We start from the raw sequence: 25,486 nt of genomic DNA on the forward strand, positions 1-25,486 counted from the left end.
GCAAAACATCCTACACTGTTTCCAGACAGCGCTTGACGACGCGCCCACACGGTCCCAGTTTGGCAGGCGCGCGTACGCGCTGTGATCACTGTCGGCAACCAAGTGTGCGCGATTCACGCAAGTTTCATTCGGGCGGCGTTGCAGTCTGAGCACGTGAAGTTGTACCGCAGTAGAGAAGCAAGTTTGTAGAAATGGCTGCAGTGTTGACGCTAAATCCCAGAGCTGAAATCGCGCGGCATGCCCAGGCACTCGCAGTCAACATCAATGCAGCCAAGGGCCTCCAAAATGTGCTGCGCACAAATTTGGGCCCTACTGGCACGATGAAGATGTGAGTAGGCATTGTGCCATTCTAAGCCTAAGCTTTGCTGGAGAGATTTTTGTCGTGTATCACCCTATTTTAAGGGAGATGAGCTAATAATGTGTCTAAAACCCTAAATTGTTGTTGCAGTGATAATCTCTAATTATGTCCGGTGTTTTTTTCTGATTATCTGCCGGATTATAAAGAGGTGTTTCGGTCAGGTGTCGCGAAGTGGACGCCGGCTTGCAGTGCCGCTCTAGAAAGTTCGAGTCAGGCCCGTGCCTTGTTTATGGCCTTAAATGTTTCGCTGCCAAATGCTGTTTCATCAGGTGTGAAAAGAATTATCGTCCAGTTTCAAACTCTTTTGTGTCTTTCTCGTTATTTCGTGCTTGACGGCCCCCCATTGATTCCATATATGGCAAAGTCAAGTGGCGCATGACAGAGAAGACGGGCTTTCAGTGAAAGTGTTTTTCTTTTAACAAACTTAGCATGGACTGAAACTGATATGTACCACGTCGTTTCGACGGTCCATTTTCCAAATTCGGTTTTCGTGCGGTTGTATTGATCGTGCTTGAAACTAGCTTGGGGTGCGTCCTGGCATGGCCCTGCTAGCATTTTCTCACCTTTGCGTCGGGTGGCTGTGCTCACATGCGGGATAGTCTAAAGTCGAAATGCGATTCCTCTGTGGAGAAGTGATATCATAGTAAGGAAGCTCGCCAGGCCGTCGCTTACGTTAAAGTTTGCCTTGGAAAAAATTACTTCTGGTGGATTCGTGGCGTGTTTGAACGAGCGTTGGTGTAGCTCTCGAACGCTGGTTATCATTCCTGGGTTCTTGTGGGCTGCTTTCCTTTTTAGAGAACTCCAGGAGGTCTAAATTAATTCGTTGTCCTCCACTACTGCATCTCTCATAAGCTATGTGTGGCTTTGGGATGTTAAACCCCACAGACCACGTTTTTTTTTGCTATTAAGATACATTTGTGCTATTGTTCCATTTGAAAGGATGTGCACAATAAAGAACACGAAAGACACAAGGAAGCACTAGTGAACCAAGATTATTTTTTTGTACTGCAGAATTCAAAAGGTTCCTGTGGTAATGGCCACACACGTGCTTATGTTTTAGGTGCAGGCAGCTTTAGACCTGAGCATTCCATTGAAGACGTTGTAAGCAAACGAGTTGCTCGTTTGCTTCACACCACAGTTTGTATATTGGGTGACCTACCGTACCTTACAGCTGATTCACTCTATTCGGGGTAATTTTCTTTTTTTTCCAGGCTTGTATCAGGTGCTGGCGACATCAAAATAACAAAGGATGGCAACGTCTTGCTGCATGAAATGGTAAGTTCTATGTCTTCCAGCTTCAACTACATCATCTACCACAGCAGTGGTGCGCATTGGGCTGAGGTTATCAATTTGCGGGGATTCCAAAGCTCTGTTAGCTGTGATGTGTTGTTGCCCATATTAGCTGTTGCCATTTGTCCCTGCCAAACAGGATAGTACTACTGTTGAGGACAAAAACTACAGGACGCGTGCGCGGTAGCCGAAGCTGATATCTGTTATTGGGTGGTCACTTAAGACAACGCTTGTAGAGGTATAAGCCAGACTCGAGTTTCATATGTTGCAGTTACAAGTGATCATTGGCAGACATGGTCCTTATAAGCCAAGATATCTTTTCCCGTGTCATGAAGACGACTTCTGTGCCTGATAATGCATGTGATGGGGTTATGATTACTGCTAGTTATTCAGGCGAGCCAGCGAGACAACAGATGAGATGGTTATTGTGATCAGCAATGTCACTGGCTGTTACTTGATTGGCTGTGACACCAGTCTACAACCAATAGTCTAATTGCAATTACTGTGGTCAGCCGTGTAGTGACTATGCAATAGACAGGCGCGGCTATTCTCTTGGTTGACAGTTGGCTATTCCTATAGGTGGTATGCACTGGCGCACAGCCACGCGGCGGCGCTGTGGTGTGCCGCCGCGGGCCGCCATGATTTAGGCGCACGTAGCAGACGAACTCCTGCTCCGCAAGCATGTTTCCTTCACGTGTTGCATTCAGGCTGCTGTTTGGAATCCGCGTGCATCGGAGATTGGGCTGGTAGTCTCAGGGCGCGATAGCTGCATGTAACTACGTCGTAAAGAACGCCACTTCGATTGGGCAGCTGCGCTTGTTAGCGATGCTCGAGCTGGCCGAGAAAACAGGTCGCGGGCTTGATTCCCCTCAATTCGGTGATAGCTCAGGTAGTGGTCAATGACAGCAGTGCTTCCGTGAAACCAGAGAGTCGCATTTAGTTGAGACACATTCGCGGGGAAGTGATTGGTGATCTGGCCTCTCGCTACAGCATCTGCGGTGCATGAGCACACCGGGTAAATACCGACAATAAGGCGGCGATTACGTCTTGTGTGGGAGTCCTCCGTGCACATGACCAGACTTGGGAAGCTTTGTTGCCCATCTGGAGCAGTCGTTTTGCACAGAGGCGGTCGTAGATAGTCACGACGACGGCTTATAAGGCAGCAAACATTGGTAGTTCAGTTTTAAACTGTGCGTGCCGTGTTGACAAAATTCGACCTGAGAGTAGCTGCTAGCTGACACTTGATAGTCTGCGCTTCGTCAGTGTCGTGTCTCTTTTTCGTGCTGGCACCTGACAACACAGCGCACGGTGCAAAAATTGGTGGGCTGTTTTGGTAGGGATCGAGGTTGCCGCGCCAGCTCGCGAGCTTGCAGTATCACCCCGACGCAAGCGCAAGGCTCACATCGTCCACGATATAGAGACGCCGCATGGGTGGCCACGACTCCACCAAAAAACGGAGCGCATGCCTGAATAATTCACTGATCAAAGAAAGCACGAGGTCATATCCTTTCATTCAACATTTAAGCAAACTTGCTGTCTTGGCACTTGTTTAGGATGCACTTCATCTAAAAATATTGCAGGTCAACCTAAGATTAAAATCTGAAGCATTATATCCAGGTCAGATATGTAGTACAGCTGGGAAATCAACAGCTCTATGCAGGTATAAGTATAAGCAGTCCACAGTTATGCAAGGAGCACCGCAGGCGCATCGCAGCTGTTGAGTGGCGCAGGGTCACCGAGCATTTCCTCGCAAATGTTTCTTAACTAAATGCGGCTTTCTGGTTTCATAGAAGGGCTGCTGTCATTGACCACTATCTGAACTTCTATCCTCGAATTGAGGGAAACCAAATCCGCGACCAGCTTTCGTCGCAGCGCCCATTTTCTCGGCCGGCTCGAGCAGTGTTGACAACGCAGCTGCCCAATCGAAGTGGCATTCGTTTACGACGTAGTTACGCGTGGCTATCGCACCCAGCGACTATCGGCCTAATCTCCGATGCATGCGGATTCCAAACTGCAGTCTGAATGCCACGCGCGAAGAAAACATGCTTGCGGGGCAGGAGTTCGTCTACTACGTGCACCTCAAACATGACGACGGCGCACTGCAGCGACGCGGTCAGAGGGTGATCACTGTAGCCAAAAGGAGTGTAGCTAAGGCACTTGCAAATCACTATGGTTCTGCTTATATGATGATGTCCAATCAGATTTGAGAGTGTGGCCTCTGATTTTCATAATGCAGCATGTTGTATTTTTGCTCCATTTTTGCCGCTGCTCCAGCATGCCCGTCTGGCCTTGCCATCACGTGCTTCCCAGCTTTGTCCAATCAGTGTCAGTGTGCCCGATGGAGGCGCATCGGAGAGTGAGAGGAAAAACGCCTGCTTTGGGACTTTCTTTTTCCATCCTCTCCTGCCTTCAGCCTTGCGTTGAACAACACTGAAAACACTCCCCCGCCCTTCCTGTTGCCGGCTTCTTGCGCAATCAGGGAAGCATGCTCCTTGCGCCTGCTGGTACCCACAGACCCGCGGGCCGCCAGGCTTTCAAGAAACCGCACTATACGTGGTCTTCGGTTAAGCGCTGCTGCGTATTAAGCGGTACGCCAATACATTTAACTCTATGGGAAGCGAAGTGGTTGTCACAAAAAGCCGCATACAATGCAGTCCCGCATTATAAGCGGTTACGTTATAGATGGTCTGAGCTGTACTGTGTTCCAACTGTGGGGACACGGGGACAGTTTCTTGTGCACAGATTCGTGAGGCTAAGTTATACTGCCGTCCAATTCGTGACTATGATCACTGAGTCCCTTTCGGTCTTGACTTCACGAATTTGAATCGAGTGGTGGGAACATCTTAAAATGCAATTTACTCAGCAATTTATGCATCTTTTGCTGCTGAACAAACCTCGGCATAGCCAGACAGAGCCATACAACCATTTTTTACTGTGAACGAAAATTGGAGGGAATTGCCCGCAGTGTAAGAATGGGCTGTTACTTGCTGCTTAGCTACAAGAGCTAGAGTTTATAAGTTGCATCACTCATTGCTGTTTTCTGTGGGTTGGAAAAAAAGAGAGAGAGAGAAGGGCAACTATGGAAGAAATGTGTTTATTTGTTTGCAGCAAATTCAGCTTCCCACCGCAAACCTCATCGCACGAGCTTCAACAGCACAGAATGACATCACTGGTGATGGGACGACATCGACTGTGCTCATCATTGGAGAGCTCCTCAAGCAGGCCGACCTCTACGTTTCTGAGGTTCGTTTTTCGCGTTGTGCCGCAGCATATTTTGAAGTATCTAGTTAGTGCTTCTATTTCACTATAGTTAAATTTGTGCAAAATGTTTAACCTCAAGCAGTGTGCTATTTTGTCTTACAAATAGCAGTTACAGTGTTGGCTGAGTGGCCATGTTCTTTTAAGAGGGGACATTGGTCTTAATGCAAACTTTCTTTTTATGGACAAATCTTGATGAAAGTTCAGTCTTATGCAGTTTTTCAAGCTGATTTCATATATGCTATTAATATTCAGATATTTAAATTTATTCATTACATAAATATCCTCTATAGGAGGTACTCACGTGACGTCCGCAAGGGGGCGCCAGCGGCTGGCACGGCATTCGCCATGTTTGCGGGTGCCACGGCCAGCCACAGCATGTAAGGGGCCTGTCACATTAGGGCAACAGTCAGCCGGTTCAGTCTGCCAAAACCATGTCGTCGTGATGTCTGGGTCTATGTCACACTGCACCGACTAAAACAGTCAGCTGACTGTCTGCGCTGGCGCCACGTCTCCCACAAGACGGCAGTTGGCCGATGGTCCGCCACCTACCATGTCACACTAGCGAGACAATGTGCGAGACCTCCCGCTGACTTGGCCCTTTCTCGTTCTCACTCTTCTTTTGTCAATTCCTGCTATGCGAAATTCATGGGTCGGGACGCTTCATTTTAACTGTTAAATAAATCCCACCATAGTAAAACGAACTCCTTGACAATCGTGATTATGAACCTAGATTGAGTGCAGCCCAGTACTGAGCGGCACTGTTTGCTGGGTCAGAAACACATGGCTCAAAAAATAAATCCAGTCGCTCGCGGGTAAACAAGACAGGAGAGATTATTTAAGGCTAAAATAATGAAAAGAAAAAAATTCTCAACCACGCGGATTCGAACTAGGAACCTCCGGAATGAGAAGCTACTGCTATACCGACAACGCCATGGAGAACAGAAGTGCCGATAAGAAGCAGTCCACAGTGTGACACTCGCAACAGAAGTAAAGTAGGCGACCCATGTGCGAAAACTCGGCCGCCGCGCTGCACCGGCCGCCGCTTGCGAATTGCGGCCTTGCTGGAAGCAGGGACACACGGAGCAGCAAGCATCGCTGCGCCGCTCGACTCGAGCTCAAAGCATACACTTTGCCACCCGCAGCGGTCCGATTAGTGCTTGGCTTGGTGTTGAAGTTTGCACCAGAAAAGACAAAATAGCCATATTATCAGAAAGACCGCCTGCTATACTCGAGCAGCGACAAAACATGCCTGCGCTAGTAGCGAGATTTCGGCAACGGCACCGCCTGTGGTCACGCCAGGCGACGAACTGCTCTGGTGCCTGGCTGCTCTGGTCGTCGCATCGAAGGTGCAGCGGACGCCGCTTTGCAAGTAGCCTGTGCTATAATAAAAGGTCTACTCTTAGTATCGCCTTGCTGTTAACAGCATAATCTCACCATAAACTAAAGTTGTGGCCAATTTCCGCGACGCCTTCGGCTGCGGAGCTAGCGGACCGCTGCGGGCGCCAGGCGAGCCGGACCGCAACGGCGGGCCAGCGGCAGCTTACGAGGCGATTCTGGCGAGAAATTTTGCTCTTATCAATGTTGTTACTTTTACCAGCAACTCGGTGCTGATCAACGATCCTCAGAAATGATACATTTGTCACATTTCTCTGTCAGCGTTTATGATTTACGTCAAAAACAATCAGACAAAACAGCCGTGCTATCAGAAAGGCTGCCTGCCTGCGCAACAGCCGCGCTTTTGGCAATGATGCCGCCTGCGGGAGCGCCAGGGCGACGAACTGCGCTGCTTTCCGGCTGCCCTGGTCATTGCTAAGGCCCGTTTCACATGCTGCGAATTTCACCGTTTGGCACTGCGAATTCGTTCAGTTTGTGGCTGGAGAGGGCCACCGCTCTTGCTGCAGACGGCTTGCGAACGATTTCCGTCCTGTTGGAACTCATTCGTGGCGTCGGTATATTCGCTCTGCGACTGACCAATAGGAAGCATCCACTGCTCGGCTCCCCGTCAGGCTTGCCCTTGGCCAGCTTTGGCTAGACTTGGCTTTGACCATCATGTACTTTTCGAATAATTCAGAACTGTTTACTTTAGTAAGAAGATACGAAATGTTACCTTGTATCTAAAAGTGCGCATGACTAACCACATTCCATGTTGCATCACTACTGCGTTTATTCACAGGTTGCATAAGCAGACATCTAGCAACCCTGCTATCACAACCGAACGAATTCGCAGGTTCTGCATTGCATGTGAAAGGACTGAGTGGCAATCGAATTGCGGCGTTAGCGGCGGCACTGAATTCGCAGTGTCGGTGCGGCAAAATTCGCAGCACTTGAAACGGGCCTAAGCCTAGCTGGTTTCGCATCGATGCCGCAGGTCAGGGTACTTCGGAACTAGCCAGCGCCATAATAAAGGAACTACTATTGTCACCCCTTTACTGCCAACCTGTCCCATAATAAAATAAAGTTATGCTTGATTTCCGCGACGCCTTCAGCAGCGTATCTAGCAGACGCCAGGCGAACCGCACCAAGCAGTAGCAGCAAGCAGCTATAGAAAGAAATTATCTTGTATCGTAGTTATCACTTCGACCAGCACCTTGGCATTGACCAACGATTCTCATAAATTATACCTTTTTTTACGTAAACAAACAGCACTATTGCGGAATCGTGTTAGTGTCTGGTGAATGTTTTAACTCGACGACCGATCTCGTGGCGACACGGTCGGCAGACTGGTTTTGTCGGCGTCGCGAGCGTCAAAGCATGTCACACTTCGAAGACATCTGGTCATCGGCCTAGTGTGACAGCTTGGTCTGCCACAGACACAATCTGCTGACCCGGTCGGCCGATCATCGGTGTTGTTGTCGGGTCTGCGTCGTGCCGGGCTAGTGTGACAGGCCCTTAATAACTTGTTGCAATCTGTGAACAGCGAGATAATTTCTGTCTGAGCTGTAAAAGTGCGTGGCTAAGTGGATACGGAGGTGCTGGGGTGGTGTGTAATGTACTGGACTACTGCCACACGTTGAATTCACCAGTATCAAGGCCTCCCTTGCGCACGTCTTAATTTTGCGACAGGCGAATAAATTAAACCATACAAATTTATGAAAGTGTGCAATTTTTTTGACAAGTGGGCTAGCCTAGTAACCGATTTTAATACTGATTTCAAATCTCATTTGCTTTCTTTGTAAATTAGTTAGCTCATAATTAATAATTTTGATTAGCTATTAATTAGTGCACTAGCATAAGGAAAATGGCTTAATAAAAATTGATTTTTAAATGCGTGGCTACATTGTCTAATGAGTAAGGAGGGCAATATTCAAAGCTGTTTTTTTTTTTTTTTCATTTAGTCCTTTTCGGAAATTCTTTGAATATCAACATTCAAATTGTGCTTATTGAGCACTGATAATCTTTGCAAAATGAAAGATTCTTGAGGCCAGATTGAACTGTTTTGCTTTGAACATTGTAAACATGGCACCTTCAGTTTCCCTTTACAAAAAATTACCTGTCTGTCCTAGATGCAGAGATATAGAGTTGGTTACCAAAACAGCCAAGGGCCCAAAATTTGTATGCCATTTTATTGCTGTTTCTGTGCTAATTCAGCCCCCGCGTGATGATCAAAATTCAGTATTGTGCTAAAAATGCTGATTCTGGAAGGAAAAACATTTCTGGGCCATTTTTGTCCCCCCTTAAAACAATACCCAAGAGAATGCATTTTAAATTGACGGTAGGATTTGAAATTCAGATGGCAATTTTTCAAACTTTGTGGGAGTCTTGGCCACCAAAATTCACTTGTCAGTTGACAAGATAGTTGCGAATCTGAATGTGACTAAACTGAAAAACCAATTTTTCCTTAAATATGTGAGCTGCAACCAGATCTCAAGTAAGAAATGTTTTGAGACATCATTTGACGTCTTGATTTAACAAATTTTAAGTGTCGTTAACCATAAACTTTAGAAGTCAAGGTCACCATGAAAGTCGCTGTGGAAAAATATAAGGTTCTAAGCATTGGCAGCATCAAATAGGGGGCCTGAAGAGTGGAAACTTCTGTAAAATGATTGAGCAATGGAACAGCTATCTGTGAAAGACGTTTAGTATCGATGATGGACATGGTGAGGCTAAGTTTTCGTTCACAGTGCCAAATGTTTCTAAATTGCCTGCAGCAAGCTTTTCATGGTTATTCTGGCTCTTGGCAATCAGATAGAATGAGTCTTCTCTAGGCCAGCTCACTATGGGTCGCGTAACTGAGGCTCTGGGAAAAAAAAGTTGCGGCCTACCTCGTTGTCAGGAGTAAGTGTAAGCGGGAAATGCATTGCAGGAAAGGCATGGCACTCAGTAGGACGGCTCATGTATGGTGGCAGCCACACTGATATTGGCCAGGTTCCTTGTCTGTTGGATGTGCCGCCATCTTCTCCCACTTCTGTTCTTTGAGCGGGGGATACACTTTGTTTTCCTGGCTGGTTTCTTGGTTGGGAAGCCACTGCCATCAGCCACTTCTCTTCTTGTAACTGGAAAGTTTATGCTCAGCATTCCTCGCCACCTTTGGTGCTTTGCATGCTGTTGTGTTCATGTGTGGTCGGGGCAGTAAAAGCTAGGCACTGTATAAACCTCACGTACTTCATCTACTCGCAGGGCCTTCACCCACGCATCTTGGCAGATGGCTTTGAGAAGGCCCTGGAGAAGGCCTTGGAGGTGCTGGAGTCGCTTAAGATCACCCCGAGCGAGGTGGATCGGGACCTGCTGGTGCGGGTGGCCCACACGGCCCTGGCCACCAAGGTGAGCCCTGAGCTGGCACAGCACCTGACCGAGGTGTGCGTGGATGCCGTGCTGGCCATCCAGCGGCCGGCAGAGGCGCTCAACCTGCACATGGTGGAGATCATGGAGATGCAGCACAAGACAGACATGGACACCCAGCTGGTGCGGGGTCTGGTGCTCGACCACGGCGCCCGCCACCCGGACATGAAGAAGTTGGTCAAGAACGCTTTTGTGCTGGCCTGCAACGTGTCGCTGGAGTATGAGAAGACGTACGTGCCTGCGGGGAAAGGGAATGCACCCGCACTTCTAATCTCTTCCTTTCTTTAGGGGCGTTTTTGCATTTTCATCTCTTCTGTTATGGTTAGCCCGTGTTGTTCATTGAGATCAGTGGACATATTCTTTTGTGCTGTTCCTGGTCAAGCTGCGCCATTTTATTGTGCCCTTGACCACCATGGAGGATCACTCTGGGGCGGTCATTTCTTTAATGTCTAATCACCATAGCCGCATTTAAGCGGGGGCAGAGTACATGAAGCACTACTTTTTTTTATGATTTGCTTTGTGGAGCAGGGGTGTTGGTTTGTTGGGTCCACTCCACCGTCTTTAAACTACCAGTAGCTTTGTAGCACTGATTGTATTTGTTGTGGTCCTGATACGAGTAGTAGGACAGTAAAATCTGATTCCTAGTTCATGTGCTCGAAATTGCGAGCATTAAAAATGCTTCATTGAGTTACACTAGTTATATCCCAGTTAATACATTCCCAGACAATACGATTTCTCAGCTACCGCCTTGAGAGCTTCAGCGAATTCTAGTCTTGTAAATATGTTTAGCGACCAACTGCACATTGTGCAAACATAAAAGTAGGCCGAATATGGGGGCACATGATTGGCTAGAATGCAGCGACAGCTGCCTGCCATGGTGGCTTCTCTGTAGTGATTTGGTGTACCAAAAAATGACATTAAAACTGATGCGCTAGCTTAAGATAGCAAGCGGGCCATTCCCATGCAGATGTGACGTAGAAATGCTCCGGCTTCTTCGCAGTGCCGAAGCAATAGGGGATGAATCGTTTGAGAACTACTACGACGCACTTACATACGAGTGGAACGCAACAAAAAAATTAAGTGTACTGCGGCAATCAGCCACCGTGGCATTTTATAGAGCACGCAGCCAGTGATCCTGATGATGTATTGGGAATATGTTGTCCAACCTGACAGTGTTTTTGGGCTGATTTCACCACAATGAAATTTCTCCTCCAACTATTTTTCGCGCACCCCGTGAATTTCGTTGTAGCGGGGTTCGACTGTACTAGATAAGGAGCTGTTCAGAAGAACTTGTGCCAAAAATGCTAATCAACATTTTTATGAAAGGAAGTTATCAATAAACATCTTCGTACCTCATTCAGCAATTCCATTTCTGAAATTTAGGCGCTTTGGATTATACACTTTGCTGGATAATCCTTTTTCTTTTTTGCATTTGTTTAATAATGTAGCAACAAATTTTTACTGTAACCGCGCATAGTCACCATTCTCTGCATCGTATTACCAGCTGCATGTCCTCTGTACATACGATTGGTAACTAGAATACCGTGCATCGTAAAATAAAGTACAAAAGTGTGAAGGGCTTGCTTGTGATGGACAGAAAGACATGAAGCCTTTAACTAGCTCCAGAGCGGCCCATTGGTGGCCTAGCAGTTCGAGCATCCGCCTTGCATGCAGGAGGTGCGGGAGTACAGTAGCCGACGGGTAATTCGGACTCCAATAATTCGGTCTTGTAGGATATTTCGGACCTCAATGAGGCGCCGTCAATCACCCCATAGAAGCACATACATATTCGCGACGGATATTTCGGATATCAAAAGTCCAAAAGCTCGATTTTTCGGACTAATTTCAGTCGCCTGCGGGCCAAAATCGTCCATCTTATCGGCTTTTCACCGGCACAAAAGGTGCCATCTTGGATTGAGGTGGATTTACGCTGCAGTTGGATTGGCTTGACATACTTTCGGTACCTCATTGTTGCCAATAGAGGTAGGTCCCTGCGATCTCTGACACTTCGAGGTGGCAGCCAGATTGTCATCGCCGTCGACTTGTTTCTGTCGCTGACGTTGTCGCGGGCAGTTATTGCTTGTCCCGTACATTGAAAATTAGTTGTTGGGGGAAGGAAATTGTGCAGGAGCTATCTCGCATCTCGGCCGGAAGGAATAAAGGAGGGACTGAGAGAAGGAAGGAAGAAAGAGGTGCCGTAATGGAGGGCTCCGGAATAATTTCGACTACCTGGGGATCTTTAACATCGCACAGCACACGGGCGCCTTAGCGTTTCGCCTCCATCGAAACGCCGCCACCGCGGTCGGGATCCAACCCGGGTACTCCGGATCAGTAGCCGAGCGCCCTAACCACTAAGCCACCGCGGCGGGTCTCATACGTTTGTCATTCGTCGTTTTGTCACTTAGGTTTCTCTGACCGCATTGACCGAGTGGCGCTCAGTCTTCACGAAGTTACATCCGTTCGCCGTTTTGTGATTGCGTCCGGCGGTCCCGCCTCTTTGAACGAAAGGTGCCTTATCTTTGTGTGTGTTTGACGAGCAGTGTGGTGCAGACTCGGGTTGTGGACTACATGGCCCTGCCTGGTCCATCAAAGAAGTGTGGGAAGCATTCCAACTAAATGTAGTGACCTTGCTGTCTAGCGTGTACAGTGGAAGCACAACTTTGGCGCAAATACAGGCGCAAATTGTCGCCAGCAAGAGAAATTTGTCGCGAGGTAAAATCAGTGACGTTTTTAAGCCGATTTCATCTCAATAAAGTGGTTTTTTTTGTACTTCATGGATTTTTCGGACTGTTTGATTATTCGGACGATTTTCCGGGTCCCTTCGAGTCCGAAAAATCGGTCGGTGACTGTATATCCTCGGTGGTGCTGGGTATCTACAGGTGGTACACGGGGTACAAGCTTTCCCCTGTCCCAGTGTTCAGCTTACCTGGGGTGAAATGCATGGGAGTCAGTCTCTGACCACACCTTGAGCAGACGAAATATTTTGTGCCATGGTGCTCTTGTGCCATTAAAATCTATCATAGTCAACTAACTCCAAAGTTTCACTGTGTTGTAAGTTGCCAACATTACGGCACCAAATGGAGCAGCATAAAGTGGCGTGCAGTCCCACTTCTGCCACTCTTTTCAAGCGGCACCGACAGGGTTGCTCCATCCTTCTTTCTTTTGCAGTGAAGTGAACGCTGGTTTCTTCTACAAGTCGGCGGAGGAGCGTGAGAAGCTGGTCCAGGCTGAGCGCCAGTTCATTGAGAACAGAGTGCACAAGATCGTTGAGCTGAAACGCAAGGTCTGCGACACCCCTGACAAGAACTTCGTTGTCATCAACCAGCAGGTCAGGGGCTGCTCTTTCTGGACACTCGTGATCTCCTGCTTTTATCTGCAGTCTTCATATCCCACTTAGGCCATTGCTACAGCATTTGCCAATGTGCTGAAAGGGTCATCAGGCCTAGCGTGAGAGTCTACGCATCACCTTTTGCCAACGTTTGGTGTGTTGTGCTTTTCAGGGAATCGACCCAATGTCCCTGGACCTCCTGGCTAAGGAAGGCATTGTGGCCTTGAGGCGTGCCAAGCGGAGGAACATGGAGCGGTGGGTTTCTTGCTAGCATTACTCTTATCGAGCAGTAGCTGTATAGGGTGTTAATTTTTGTCTGGGGTGAACAAATGGTGCCTTGAGAAATGGAGGGCTAAAGGGATTGCCGGAGCCATGGCAAGGAAGTACCAGCTCCAACAGTGCTGGTTTTGAACTGTTCTTTTAATATGCTGTACGCACTGTGAGGCCTGGTGCCAACTTCTTCATTGATGGGCACCACACGTGGAGCAGTTATGGCCTTCGACTGGAGCGCCACACGAGGGGCACTACTATAGAGTCAAAGGTGCCTGCTATCTCGTGGCATGGTTCACACTGTACAGGCAGTGCAAGTAATGAATGGCCTCCTTATTTTTTTTATTTTTTTTTTATTCGGGATATCCAATACGTGTACCAATTGTAGTTTGTCACATGAAAATCTTTGACAGTCAATGTTTTGAGGCATGCAAGTTCATGTCAGCTAGAGTTTACTATTGTTCTTCTGGCAAATTGCAATGAAATATCTTCAACAGTCGACTACCGATTTTTCGGACTCTCTAGGGACCATGAAAATGACAGAAAAATCGGGCAGTCCGGAAAATTAGATTTCACCAAACAAATCATTAACTTATTACCAATATGCCAGAGGAAGGGGCCATTTGTATTGCACACATTCTAAAGCTCCTTATGACAAAATTTTGCCGCACGTCATGTGCACAGATGACGGGCGGCGACCGCTTTCACGAGCTCGGCCTGGCTGTGCTGCCCTCGCCATGTCGCCGATGAATGCACGGGTTGGGACAAAGTCTAAACGGGAAAGCAAGCACGCCGCTGCTGGAATTACGCTGTGCCCACATTACGATAGGCCCGGAACAAGAACGCGAAAATGGTGAAACAATAAGAACCTAGAAACAGCCAAAACAAGCGCTTCATCAGCATTGTCCTTCGTCATTAGGCCTAGCGACTAGAGCCAAAATCTGCATCCTATCTGGCGATATGCACTCTGCGATGGCTTGCATATAATGAGATGCATCTTGTCTCATCGAAACTGTAGTTGTTGATGGTTTTACGAAAGTCAAGGCTGCAGTGCATTTTGCGTGCGTACGCTGAAATCGGTTTGAAATGAACCACCATTTCCTCCTGCACTCGCCGTCTCCGTGAAGCCGCACGCCTCCCACGCGCTTCGCTGCCAGCACTTTCCGTATTTGGGACAAAAGGATCTGCACAGGTGAGTTCCGCCAACTCACTACTGTTCAAGTTCGTGCGGCGGAAGACATTCAAGAACAGTACGAATTCGAAACCACGCGGGTGCAATAAGGCCGACTTGCGCAGAATTTTGCAGCACCGCGACGTAGGGCCATGTCGCGGTGCTGCGAAAAAGTCAATAATCTGCCATTTCTGAAAAATCGGGCGTTCGAATTTTCGGTCGTCAACTGTATTGGGTTTGGGAGCATGTAACCCACCGCTGTAACCCACCCCTCCTCCTTCTTGTGCTTGTCTTATTGCATTGAGAATGTAGTGGTGCTGGGGCTAAGTTGGTGCAAAGAAAGGAAACAAAAACATTGCTGCACGGTCTTCTTAGCGGAAACCTTGTCTGAGGTGGCAGTTCGGGGTCTGCCCCCATCAACAAAGCCGTGGTCTGTCTGTCTCTGTGTGAGAGAGAGAAGCCCTCCACGTGAATCGAGGTAACTTCCTGGCCTGGAAGGTGCCTCCTCTGGAACACCCCCCAGTTGGTGGGTACACCTCTGTGCACCTGCCGAAATGTACAGACTTCATCCACGTGAAGGCCCAGGGTGGGCTCCGTATAACGGTTCTCGCTGTAAACGTTTCTTTCTGGCATTTCAGTTTGCAAAAATAGGAGGGCCGCTGTAGTCTTAGAAATGCAGTAGTGACAGGAAGAGCGTTTGGTTAGCTTCAATTGCTTTGTTGTGGCTCTATTAGTACAACGCCCATTCCTGCATTGCATTTCAGGCTGGCGCTGGCGTGCGGCTGCACTGCCATGAACTCACTGGACGACTTGACCCCCGAGGTGCTTGGCTTTGCGGGCCATGTGTACGAGCATGTGCTGGGTGAGAACAAGTTCACCTTTGTGGAGGAGCTCAAGGACCCCCGCTCGGTCACCGTGCTCATCAAGGGTCCCAACAAGCACACCCTGACCCAGATCAAGGACGCTGTGCACGACGGGCTGCGTGCCGTCAAGAACGTCATTGAAGATGGTGAGCAGTGGAGACAGTGTTACTTTGCCTTTTCTCTCTCCTTTTTTAGTTTAGTATTGTTTAGTTTGGGCTCATAAGGGGTTGGGGCTTTGATGTGCAGTTAAACCTGGATGTTACGAACCCTCATGTAGCAAATTCTTTGATATACAGGTGAACCTCGATATAACAAACCTCGATAGAACGAAGTTCGCGATTGAACAAACTTTTTTTGTTTCAGTTTCTTGCTTCCATTGAAATGCATGTGTTTTTTTCCTCGATTTAACGAAGTGGTTTCGCGCCGCAGTTTCGATGCAACGAAGCTTTTGGGAGCACAGAAAAACCATTTTGGAAAAACTCCGCCACTTTATGAAGTATATTCAAATTTTATTTTGTAAGAAACATGTTTGTAGAGGAAAATGTTACCCCACTGCGGCGCCCCGGGCGCACAGATGTATAAATAGTGCCCTCTCTAACGTTTCGACGTCTAGAGCAACGTTGTCAGTCCAATCCGAGAGCGTCTCGTTCGTTGGCACAGGAAGGCACGCTGCCACAAGAAGTCATTTCTTTCTCTGATCGTGGTGCTCTTTTGTGCAACAATGAGTGGTGCGCCCCGGAAGAGAAAAGTGCTTTCTCTTGATTTTAAAGCGAAAATGATCAAAGAAGTAGCCGCCAGCGAGAAGAAGAAAGTGGCGGACAGGTACGATATAATGCTGAGTACCCTTTCGACCATTTTAAAGGCGAAGGACAACATATTGTGCGCTGTCAGCGACAGCGGCCTGAGTGGGACAAGGAAGAGGCTGAAAGCGGCTACGTACGGCAACATGGAGAAAGCCACATTCACGTGGTTCATGGAAATGCGCGCAAAGAACATGCCTCTGTGTGGCGCCATACTTCAACAGAAAGCCCTGGACTTTGCAAGTGTGCTTTGGTGTGACGAATTCAAGGCTAGCAGCGGGTGGCTACAACATTTTAAAGAGCGCCACAATATCGTTGGCAAAGTAATTAGCGATGAAAGTGCGGAGGCGAATGCCATTGGAGCTGCTGATCGGCTTCGTGACCGCGTTCCAGGCATTCTCGCCCGCCATGGCATCGCGGACATTTATAACGCCGATGAAACGGCATTATTCTATCGCCTTTTGCCGAAGAGGACCCTGGCTCTGAAAAATGAACGTTGCCATGGCGGCAAGCAGAGCAAGCAACGTCGTGTGTTGCTATGTGCGAACATGGATGGAACGGATAAACGCAAGCTGCTGGTCATTGGAGTTAGTGGAAGACCACGTTGTTTCATTGGAAGGTCGATGCCCGTCAAGTAGGTCAGTAACGCAAAGGCTTGGATGACACGAGCCCTGTTCAGCAACTGGCTTAAAGAGCTGGATGAGGAAATGGGGCAGCAGAAGAGAAAAATCTGCCTTCTCCTGGACAACTGTTCAGCGCACCACGTTGACGTGGAGCTGTCAAACGTCGAGCTGGAATTTCTTCCCGCAAGTTGCACATCCCTAATCCAGCCATTGGATCAAGGCGTAATAAGCAGCGTAAAGTGCGCTTACAAGAAGCGCATGATCGAGAGAATTTTGCTCAACATGCTCCTTAAACGCAACACCAAGATTGACGTGTTTATGGGCATAGAAATGCTATCTGCATCCTGGCAGTCTACGAGCAAGGAAATTATTGTAAACTGCTTTATACCCGTGTTACACGGGCGTTTTCAACGACAGTTCAGTTAACCGCCAGTTGAGGATTTCAACTGCCGTTGAACTCAACTGGAATCGCCAGCTGTTACACGAGCACTTCGCGTTCAGTTCAGTTAGCACTCTAACCACATTCCTCGCGTCTAGAGCGAAGTTTAAATAAGAAAAAAAGCAGTGTGTGCATTTTTCTTGTTGTAAATGATCATAGTGTATATATTCTTTACTATAGTGACAATTATTTTTGTGTACTTTTTGCTTTGCGGTAGAAATTTGCGGGTTCGAAGCACACTGAGCCAAGACAGTCCAGTAAGAGGGCAAGTTTTTCGGTCTGTAGGTCGCCATCTTGTCAGTTGGCCGTTCAACTGGGATCCCCGATCTCAGTCGAACTCAACTGCCGTTGAGATTTCAACGGCAGTTAGCACTGCCGTGTAACACTGCTAACTGCCGTTCAGTTCAACTGAGAATCAACTGAACTGCCGTTGAAAACGCCCGTGTAACGGGTATTAGAAAGGCTGGCATAAAAGCTGTGTGCGACTCATTGGATGCGGCAGACAACGATGAAGCGGGCGAAGGAGAGGCGCCTGCACAGTCAGATTTCGCTGATGCGTGGCAGCAGCTGAGCGAGGAAGGCGGCGTTCCCGAGGATGTAAGCCTTACAGACTTCATCACCAGTGATGAATATGCTGTCTCAACAGAAGAATTGGACGACACCGCAATAATTGAAAGCGTTCAAGAAAAAAACGTAGAGGACGGTGACGACACCGAGGAGGCAACGCAGACGCCTGCAGCAACAGAAGTGCTCAATTCCATTGACATTTTGAGGAGTTATGCCGGCGCGCAAGAACATGAACAAGCATTGGTAGCGGTAGCCACCTACGAACGCCTCATTATGCCGACGCTCATGAGCAAACGTCAGGCAACAATAACTGTCTTCATGACTTCATCAACTCACACTGCATCATGAAGTCACTTGCCTTTTGAAAAGATTTGAGAATAAAGGTTCTTCGTTTTTGAACTATGCGTAGTTTTTGGACTTGCGTCAATCTCGCCCGGTCGCGGTGCCTCGGTGGTCACGGCGCCGGACTGCTGATCCAGATAACGCGGCGGCTGTGTTTTGATGGAGGCGAAATGCAAGGCGCCCGTTAAACCCCATGTGGTCGTAATTTTCGGAGCCCTCCGCTACGCCCTGTCCTGTGAAGTTCCAGTTGACATTAAATCGCGTCCCGCCACTCACACTGCATCATGAAGTCACTTGCCTTTTGAAAAGATTTGAGAATAAAGGTTCTTCGTTTTTGAACTATGCGTAGTTTTTGAACTTGCGTCAATCTCGCCCGGTCGCGGTGCCTCGGTGGTCACGGCGCCGGACTGCTGATCCAGATAACGCGGCGGCTGTGTTTTGATGGAGGCGAAATGCAAGGCGCCCGTTAAGCCCCATGTGGTCGTAATTTTCGGAGCCCTCCGCTACGCCCTGTCCTGTGAAGTTCCAGTTGACATTAAATCGCGTCCCGCCACTCACACTGCATCATGAAGTCACTTGCCTTTTGAAAAGATTTGAGAATAAAGGTTCTTCGTTTTTGAACTATGCGTAGTTTTTGAACTTGCGTCAATCTCGCCCGGTCGCGGTGCCTCGGTGGTCACGGCGCCGGACTGCTGATCCAGATAACGCGGCGGCTGTGTTTTGATGGAGGCGAAATGCAAGGCGCCCGTTAAACCCCATGTGGTCGTAATTTTCGGAGCCCTCCGCTACGCCCTGTCCTGTGAAGTTCCAGTTGACATTAAATCGCGTCCCGCCACTCAAACTGCATCATGAAGTCACTTGCCTTTTGAAAAGATTTGAGAATAAAGGTTCTTCGTTTTTGAACTATGCGTAGTTTTTGAACTTGCGTCAATCTCGCCCGGTCGCGGTGCCTCGGTGGTCACGGCGCCGGACTGCTGATCCAGATAACGCGGCGGCTGTGTTTTGATGGAGGCGAAATGCAAGGCGCCCGTTAAGCCCCATGTGGTCGTAATTTTCGGAGCCCTCCGCTACGCCCTGTCCTGTGAAGTTCCAGTTGACATTAAATCGCGTCCCGCCACTCACACTGCATCATGAAGTCACTTGCCTTTTGAAAAAATTTGAGAATAAAGGTTCTTCGTTTTTGAACTATGCGTAGTTTTTGAACTTGCGTCAATCTCGCCCGGTCGCGGTGCCTCGGTGGTCACGGCGCCGGGCTGCTGATCCAGATAACGCGGCGGCTGTGTTTTGATGGAGGCGAAATGCAAGGCGCCCGTTAAGGGGGGAGGCTGCTCTTAAAGAAAAAAATTTTGTTTCTGCACCAAATTTAATCAAATTGCACACCCGTGACTAGTTTTTCATGCTGATTCCAAAAATGTCATTGGTTTCATGATAGGATCATTAGTTATTGAGATACACTTAATTGCACCCTTCTCACTAATAAGAACAATTAAGAGAAAAAACACATTAAGAAGTTTATAAATTGCACTTGGTTGGGTTCTAGAAACAGAAATGAATACAATGTTGGAAACAGTTTTTTAATTTTACTATCATAAGTAGTTTTTAAAGACATTGAAACTCAAGGTACAAATAGTGCCTAACTTGCAATCAAAAACTAGAGCAAATTAAAAAATTTCTGAACCTTAATTACAAATTCTACTCCCAACATTGTGTAGACTACACATATGGCTACTTGCTAAAAAAAGAATTATGGTTCTATCTGCCATAGCTGCTGAGATATGCTAGTTTGGGACATGCTACGGGTCCAAAATTTCCATTTTGAGAAAAACAGCAAAAACAAACGAAGTGGTGTTTATGGCAAAGTACTTCAGATTTATTTATATACTGGCATCAGCAGACACTTAATAACCTCCTGGAAGGTAGTCTGTCTGACCAGTTATTAAAATGGCGCTTTTTGAGTGAGCGCTGAAGATTTTCTCGTTCACCAAGCGCAAGCTGACGATGGAGAAGGTGTCGCCGGGTGGGGCAGTTGCGGCGTCTCCCATTGTACCGAAGAATGCTGCCTTTCGCTCTGTTGCTGCCGCTGATGCCATCTCCTGAAGTTTCTCCTGGGCTTTATTGTCCCTTTCTTCTATCTCGGAAAGTTGCAGCATTCGGGTATCGCAACGAACACGGCCGCTGCCCGATGAGGCTTCCGCGACCGGCGGCGCCGTTAGGCCTAGCTCGGTCGGCACCTCCCGATCCGCTGGCGGAGGCGTACCCACGGTGCCTGTGGTGTCCGCGGTGCTCGAGGTGACCGTGGCGCTCTTCTTGAGGTTGTTAATGAGCGATTTTTTCCTCTTTTTTCCATATCTGTGCGTCGTGCTGAACTTTGGTGCCGGCGTTGACATCGTCGCGAGAAGCACCAGCGAACACACCTTGACAAAATGGCTACCGCTTGGGCTCAACAGACGCTTCCAGCAGACGACACGAGGTCCTTCAGCCAATCAGATAGCAGCTTTCAGTCACGTGCACCGACTAGCGAATAGCATCGCGCGTTGCGACTGCTTTTTGGCGGCATTTTCTCCCTCATCCAATAAGCATAAAGGAGCAGGAACTGCGCGAAATTTAAAACGAAAAGCAGCTCTTCCAAACGAGACCAAGATGGCCGCGATCGCTGCAGTGAAACGATAATAGCATGTCTCTTAAAAAGCCCCGTTATTGCGCAAAAATTTGCGAAGAGCGAGCTCGGATCGAAGTTTTATACTCCTTTTACAGCCCAAATATTGGCTCTAGAGATTAGAAAATTCACAGGGTGGTAGAGAAACAGCTGCAGATTTCGAAAATTACATTTTTGAAAAATCGATTTTTTTTCGCGATTTTTTCGCCTCTAAGAGCCGTCTCCCCCCTTAAACCCCATGTGGTCGTAATTTTCGGAGCCCTCCGCTACGCCCTGTCCTGTGAAGTTCCAGTTGACATTAAATCGTGTCCCGCCCCGCATGCGGTGCACAAAGCCAGCCTAACTACCTGCGCTATTATGCGGGGCCTCCTACTTGCACGTCCCATTTCCATCAGCCCGTGAGAGCACGTGATGGAGCACAGTGTTGCTTGATGCCATTAATGGATTTCTGCGCCGCTTTGTTTCATTTTCTGTGATGCCGCACGCTTCGTGGCACGTCTTCGCAGCAACACACAAAGCTCGCTTTAATTTTTCACTTGCGGCATTATCTCCATATCTCATTCAAGATTTTGAGATACCCGCAATTCGCTGAGAAAATACTGTAACGTAATGGGCAGCAAAATGCACGGCACCGCGGGGAGCAGCTCGACTCTACAGAAAATTTCGAGGTAACGAAGCTTGACTGAACTACTATTGCCGAACTATTTGCTTTTCATTTCTTCTAAAATCGGTTGTAATATCTTCACGAACGCACGTGAGCGGAATAAAACAGAACAACGATTGTTGTTTGAATGTACAATTTCATTAACGGCACTGGAAGACAAAAACCTCGTTGCAACAAAGTTCGCGATATAACGAAGTTTTTCTCCGAAAAGTACTACTTTGTTATATCGAGGTTCAACTGTATTGCGAAGTTTCCCAATTCTCCAACACAGCCCCATTGAAGCACTTCTATTTAAGACCTCCATGTAATGAAGGTTTTGTGGTGGTTGACCTTGTTATAGATTCGCTATGCCAGCTGTCTGTCAGATTGAGGAAATTTGGCAGATAAGTTTCATGATCTTAAAGCACAAATTGACATGAAAGGGATGTCTACGATCGAAACGGGCGTCCGCAGTTGACACCAGGTGCCGTGCTGCAGCGCCTTCAGTGCATTTCCGCTACTTTCGCTTTTGGAACGTCATACAACGTGGCACTACAACTGTTCATGCTCAGGAGCAGCGAAAAATAATAGGACATAGCAAGGAAGACACGGATGGGCAGTGCACATTCATCGCCGCCATGTGGCTGCTTGCATGATTCTGGTGCCAATGCCTCTCACATGTTAGTAGCAGGGACAGCGGGCACGCTGGCGACACAAGCAGAGTGTCCGTTTTCTGGGACAGTAGCGGTGGGCAGAAGCAGGTGCCTCTGAGGCCGGCCTACCGGTGGCAGTGTCACCACATGCACTCTTCTCTAGCTCAGCCGCGGTACCCCTGCCTCCCCCACTCTCCTCACCCCACTCATAATCAACGCTACGGCGGAGGTGGCGGCTTCTGCCACAGTCACGCTATAAACGCGATCACAAAATGTTTCTCCACGTTTATGACTGCGAGTAATAGGGTTTTCTGCAAACATTTTCAAGGTGATTTCACCTACATTTATTTCTTACTTTAGTTTCTGTTCTGCATTGTCCTGTATGTAGCGAAAAATCCGACTTTTTTCAACTTTGTTATATCCAGGTTTAAATGTACAGGTTGTAACCGCTAAATGACTGCCGTCATTGCATACTTGCTATCTTGCTCATGGCGTTACTGCAATGTAGCACAGTGTTGTCTCATGTACTGTGGCATGCCATACAGCGTTGCTGAAGCATCACTGCATCATTTCTTGGCACAGGGTGTGTGGTTCCAGGCGCGGGTGCCTTTGAGCTGGCAGCACATGCGGCCCTGACTGCGCTGCGCCCCACGGTGGAGGGAAAAGCGCAGCTGGGGGTGCAGGCATATGCTGATGCGCTGCTTGTCATCGTTAAGACCCTCGCATCAAACAGCGGCTTGGACCCACAGGATGTGCTGGTGCGGCTGCAGCGGGAGCAGCAGCAGGCACAGCAGCCCATCGGCCTGAACTTGCGCTCTGGTAGGTGTTCACATCCACAAGACCTAGTAGTTCTGGACAGGCCTCGGGCATGGGTCTGTTCAGTGCCCTGCCTTCAAGTGCAGGGTGATCCACTCAAAGAGCGAACATACGGGTGTGCAGTCATACTTTTCAAAGTGCCCATGTATTGGTGGCACATCGAAGCACAATGGCACCGGCACAGAAGGACCTTGAGGTAGTGCTTCGTGTCGCCTGCCACTTCGCTTCGATGTGCAGCCGGGACAAACGCATGGCACTCCGAAGAGCGCGGCCGCACACACTCAGGTGTTCACCCAAAGAGTGGATCACCCTGTACCTGCCCCAGTAAGGCTTAAGGAAGAATGCTGTTCTCTGCCCTTCCGCAGTTCCCTCCCTCCTTGTCTGATGCATTTGATACTGGTGGCCTTGCTGTTAATGGTTCCGTTTAGGATAAATGAAGGCGACTTTTTTGGGAAGCAGATTGAGGCTGAAGTACTAAGTTTCAGGCACAACAAACGTCTGTGGATACAGTAGTCTAGTAGAGTGAACATACACCTTAAATACTTGAATGGAGGGAAATGCTGCGTGGCTTTAGTCTTGACCATGAATGCAAAAAGTGCAAAAAGATAACGTGTATCTGAATGCCAGGAAAAGAAGAAAAAGGTGCCATGTGAGTGTGGCATCAACTAAGCTTGCGCACATAGAGGTCATCATGAAGCTTCAACACTTATGGGGAGGATATTTGTGGCACAGAAGAAAAAGAGGGAGGGTATTATGAGTGGTGAATCCTAAATTTTTCATCTCACTCAAAACTCCGGAGTTGTAAATATGGAGACACTATCATGCCTGAACTTGGCCATGGAAAGCAGCAAGATCGCTTCCCGTACTGAAGCACATTTGTTGATTGCGCACTGGTTTTGCCTGCATAGTGCACCAGTCACTAATCCCTTGAAAGCCGCGTGAAATGCGCACCTCAGTAAGCTTGTGCACCAAATTAGATGAATCGCCGCACCTGTGCGGCTCTTATCAAAAAGGCTAGATCGATAGCTGCTCCGCACAACTTTGGCTGCCATTATGACTCACTGTTCCCTGTGCGAATCCCAGAGATGCAGTTGCTCTTGCATCCATCCAAAGCCTGTCCTGTGTCCCTTCCTTTTATTGGGTCCAAATGTAGCATGGATTGTTGTCAGTGCAAAAGTAGCCACTATGCTCACATCTGCCTGCATCTTTGTTTAGCTCTCAGTAAAGGGATTGCTAAACGTGGTCATTATGGCCTTGTGTGTGTATTTGAACCTTATGTTGCACTTTTCAGGAGAGGCTTTGATTCCAGCCAATGAAGGCATATTTGACAATTACTGTGTGAAGAGGCAGCTTCTCAATTCCTGGTGAGTGCAGTCGAGACCTTTAGTATTTTATGTTCGTTCAAGTTCAGTCTCCTTGCTTGGCTCTAGAATAACTTTTGTTTATGTAATTTTCTTGTTTATGTCATTTTCTGTGGGCATTCTTTAAAGTAACATTGGAGAGCTTTGAGCTCAGTGCAGGCTGAGTCGCACAGTGTCGTGTAAATGCAGGGAACATCGACTACCTAAGAAGTCGAAAATACTCCTCCACATAATTTTCGGTTTGGGCTTTTTTAGCCTTTCAAGAGCAGCTGTAGGCCGTATGTGACTTAAATACAGTAGTGTTTTTTTTTTTCATGGGCATTTTGGTTGCGCGCAGTTCTTGGCAAACGTATGATGGTTCTCTTGCTGCACGACGATAATAAAAGCACAGTTGTTGCAGAGTGGTCTGAACTCCATAACAGCTGGGTGGTAGGCTGCAGGTGCTGTGTGGGATTCCTGAAAGTATTCCCTCATTTTTTATATTTTTATTTCAGAGTAATCAGAAATATATGTAAAAATGTCCATGTGCTGTGCAGTGTCAGTGCAAGTTGAAAAACCTCAGGTGATCAAAACTAATCCAAAGCAGTCTACTATGCCATTTTTCACACCTCATGGGCACCTTTGGGACAATAAACTCTGCATGCCATGTGAATAAATGTTTTCTTGCTATATTTTTTCTTGTATGCTTGTCACATTTCTTGTTTACAAACAGTGCCTGTATGCTCCTACAAAACCTGATATTTTGGGAACTTGTGTAGAACTGTTCACTGAACAAGGCTGAGTAGATTTTTGCAGCTACTTCATGTTCGTATTCGGCAACCTAGTGTATCGTTTTTTGGTGCCTTGAGCGTTTCAATTTTGACAAGCAACCTGGAGTTGCTGGAAAATGCTGGCATATGAAAAAAATTTTCTGTGCTTATATTTGGTGGGCTATGAGTGGATGGCTGTGCCCTGTTAAAATCGCTCTCGTTTCCTGTTTTTTTTTTTTTTTTTGCTGGCTTTGGCATCCCATTTCAACGTAATTTTCCATATCAGGTCTGACTTTTTGTTGCCTCAGCAACACACTGCACTTCATTGGCAAATTTTTTTTTTTCAGCACTGTCATCGCAAGCAACTTGCTCTTGGTGGACGAAATCATGTTTGGTGGAGTGAAGGGACCGAAGTGAACATTTAACATCCTCACCAGGCTATACCTGCTGCTGCTGCTGCTGCTGCCCGGTCATGTCATGTCTGCACACCTTTTCTGAGAATAAATTATTGTTTGTA

At 47.8% G+C, this 25,486-nt stretch overlaps 1 protein-coding gene across 1 annotated transcript; it reads left to right on the top strand.

Annotated features, from left to right (window-relative positions):
* The first annotated feature begins 108 nt into the window (after positions 1-108).
* On the top strand, positions 109-25,486 carry CCT6 (chaperonin containing TCP1 subunit 6). Its single transcript, XM_077654570.1, has 10 exons — positions 109-328; positions 1,570-1,633; positions 4,757-4,891; positions 9,527-9,918; positions 12,857-13,016; positions 13,189-13,271; positions 15,222-15,466; positions 22,626-22,862; positions 24,151-24,223; positions 25,317-25,486. The coding sequence occupies exons 1-10, from the start codon at positions 192-194 to the stop codon at positions 25,384-25,386; spliced, it is 1,596 nt and encodes a 531-aa protein (XP_077510696.1). The 5' UTR covers positions 109-191; the 3' UTR covers positions 25,387-25,486.

Source organism: Amblyomma americanum, chromosome 2 (assembly GCF_052857255.1).
Source record: "Amblyomma americanum isolate KBUSLIRL-KWMA chromosome 2, ASM5285725v1, whole genome shotgun sequence".
NCBI classification, from domain to species: Eukaryota; Metazoa; Arthropoda; class Arachnida; order Ixodida; family Ixodidae; genus Amblyomma; species Amblyomma americanum.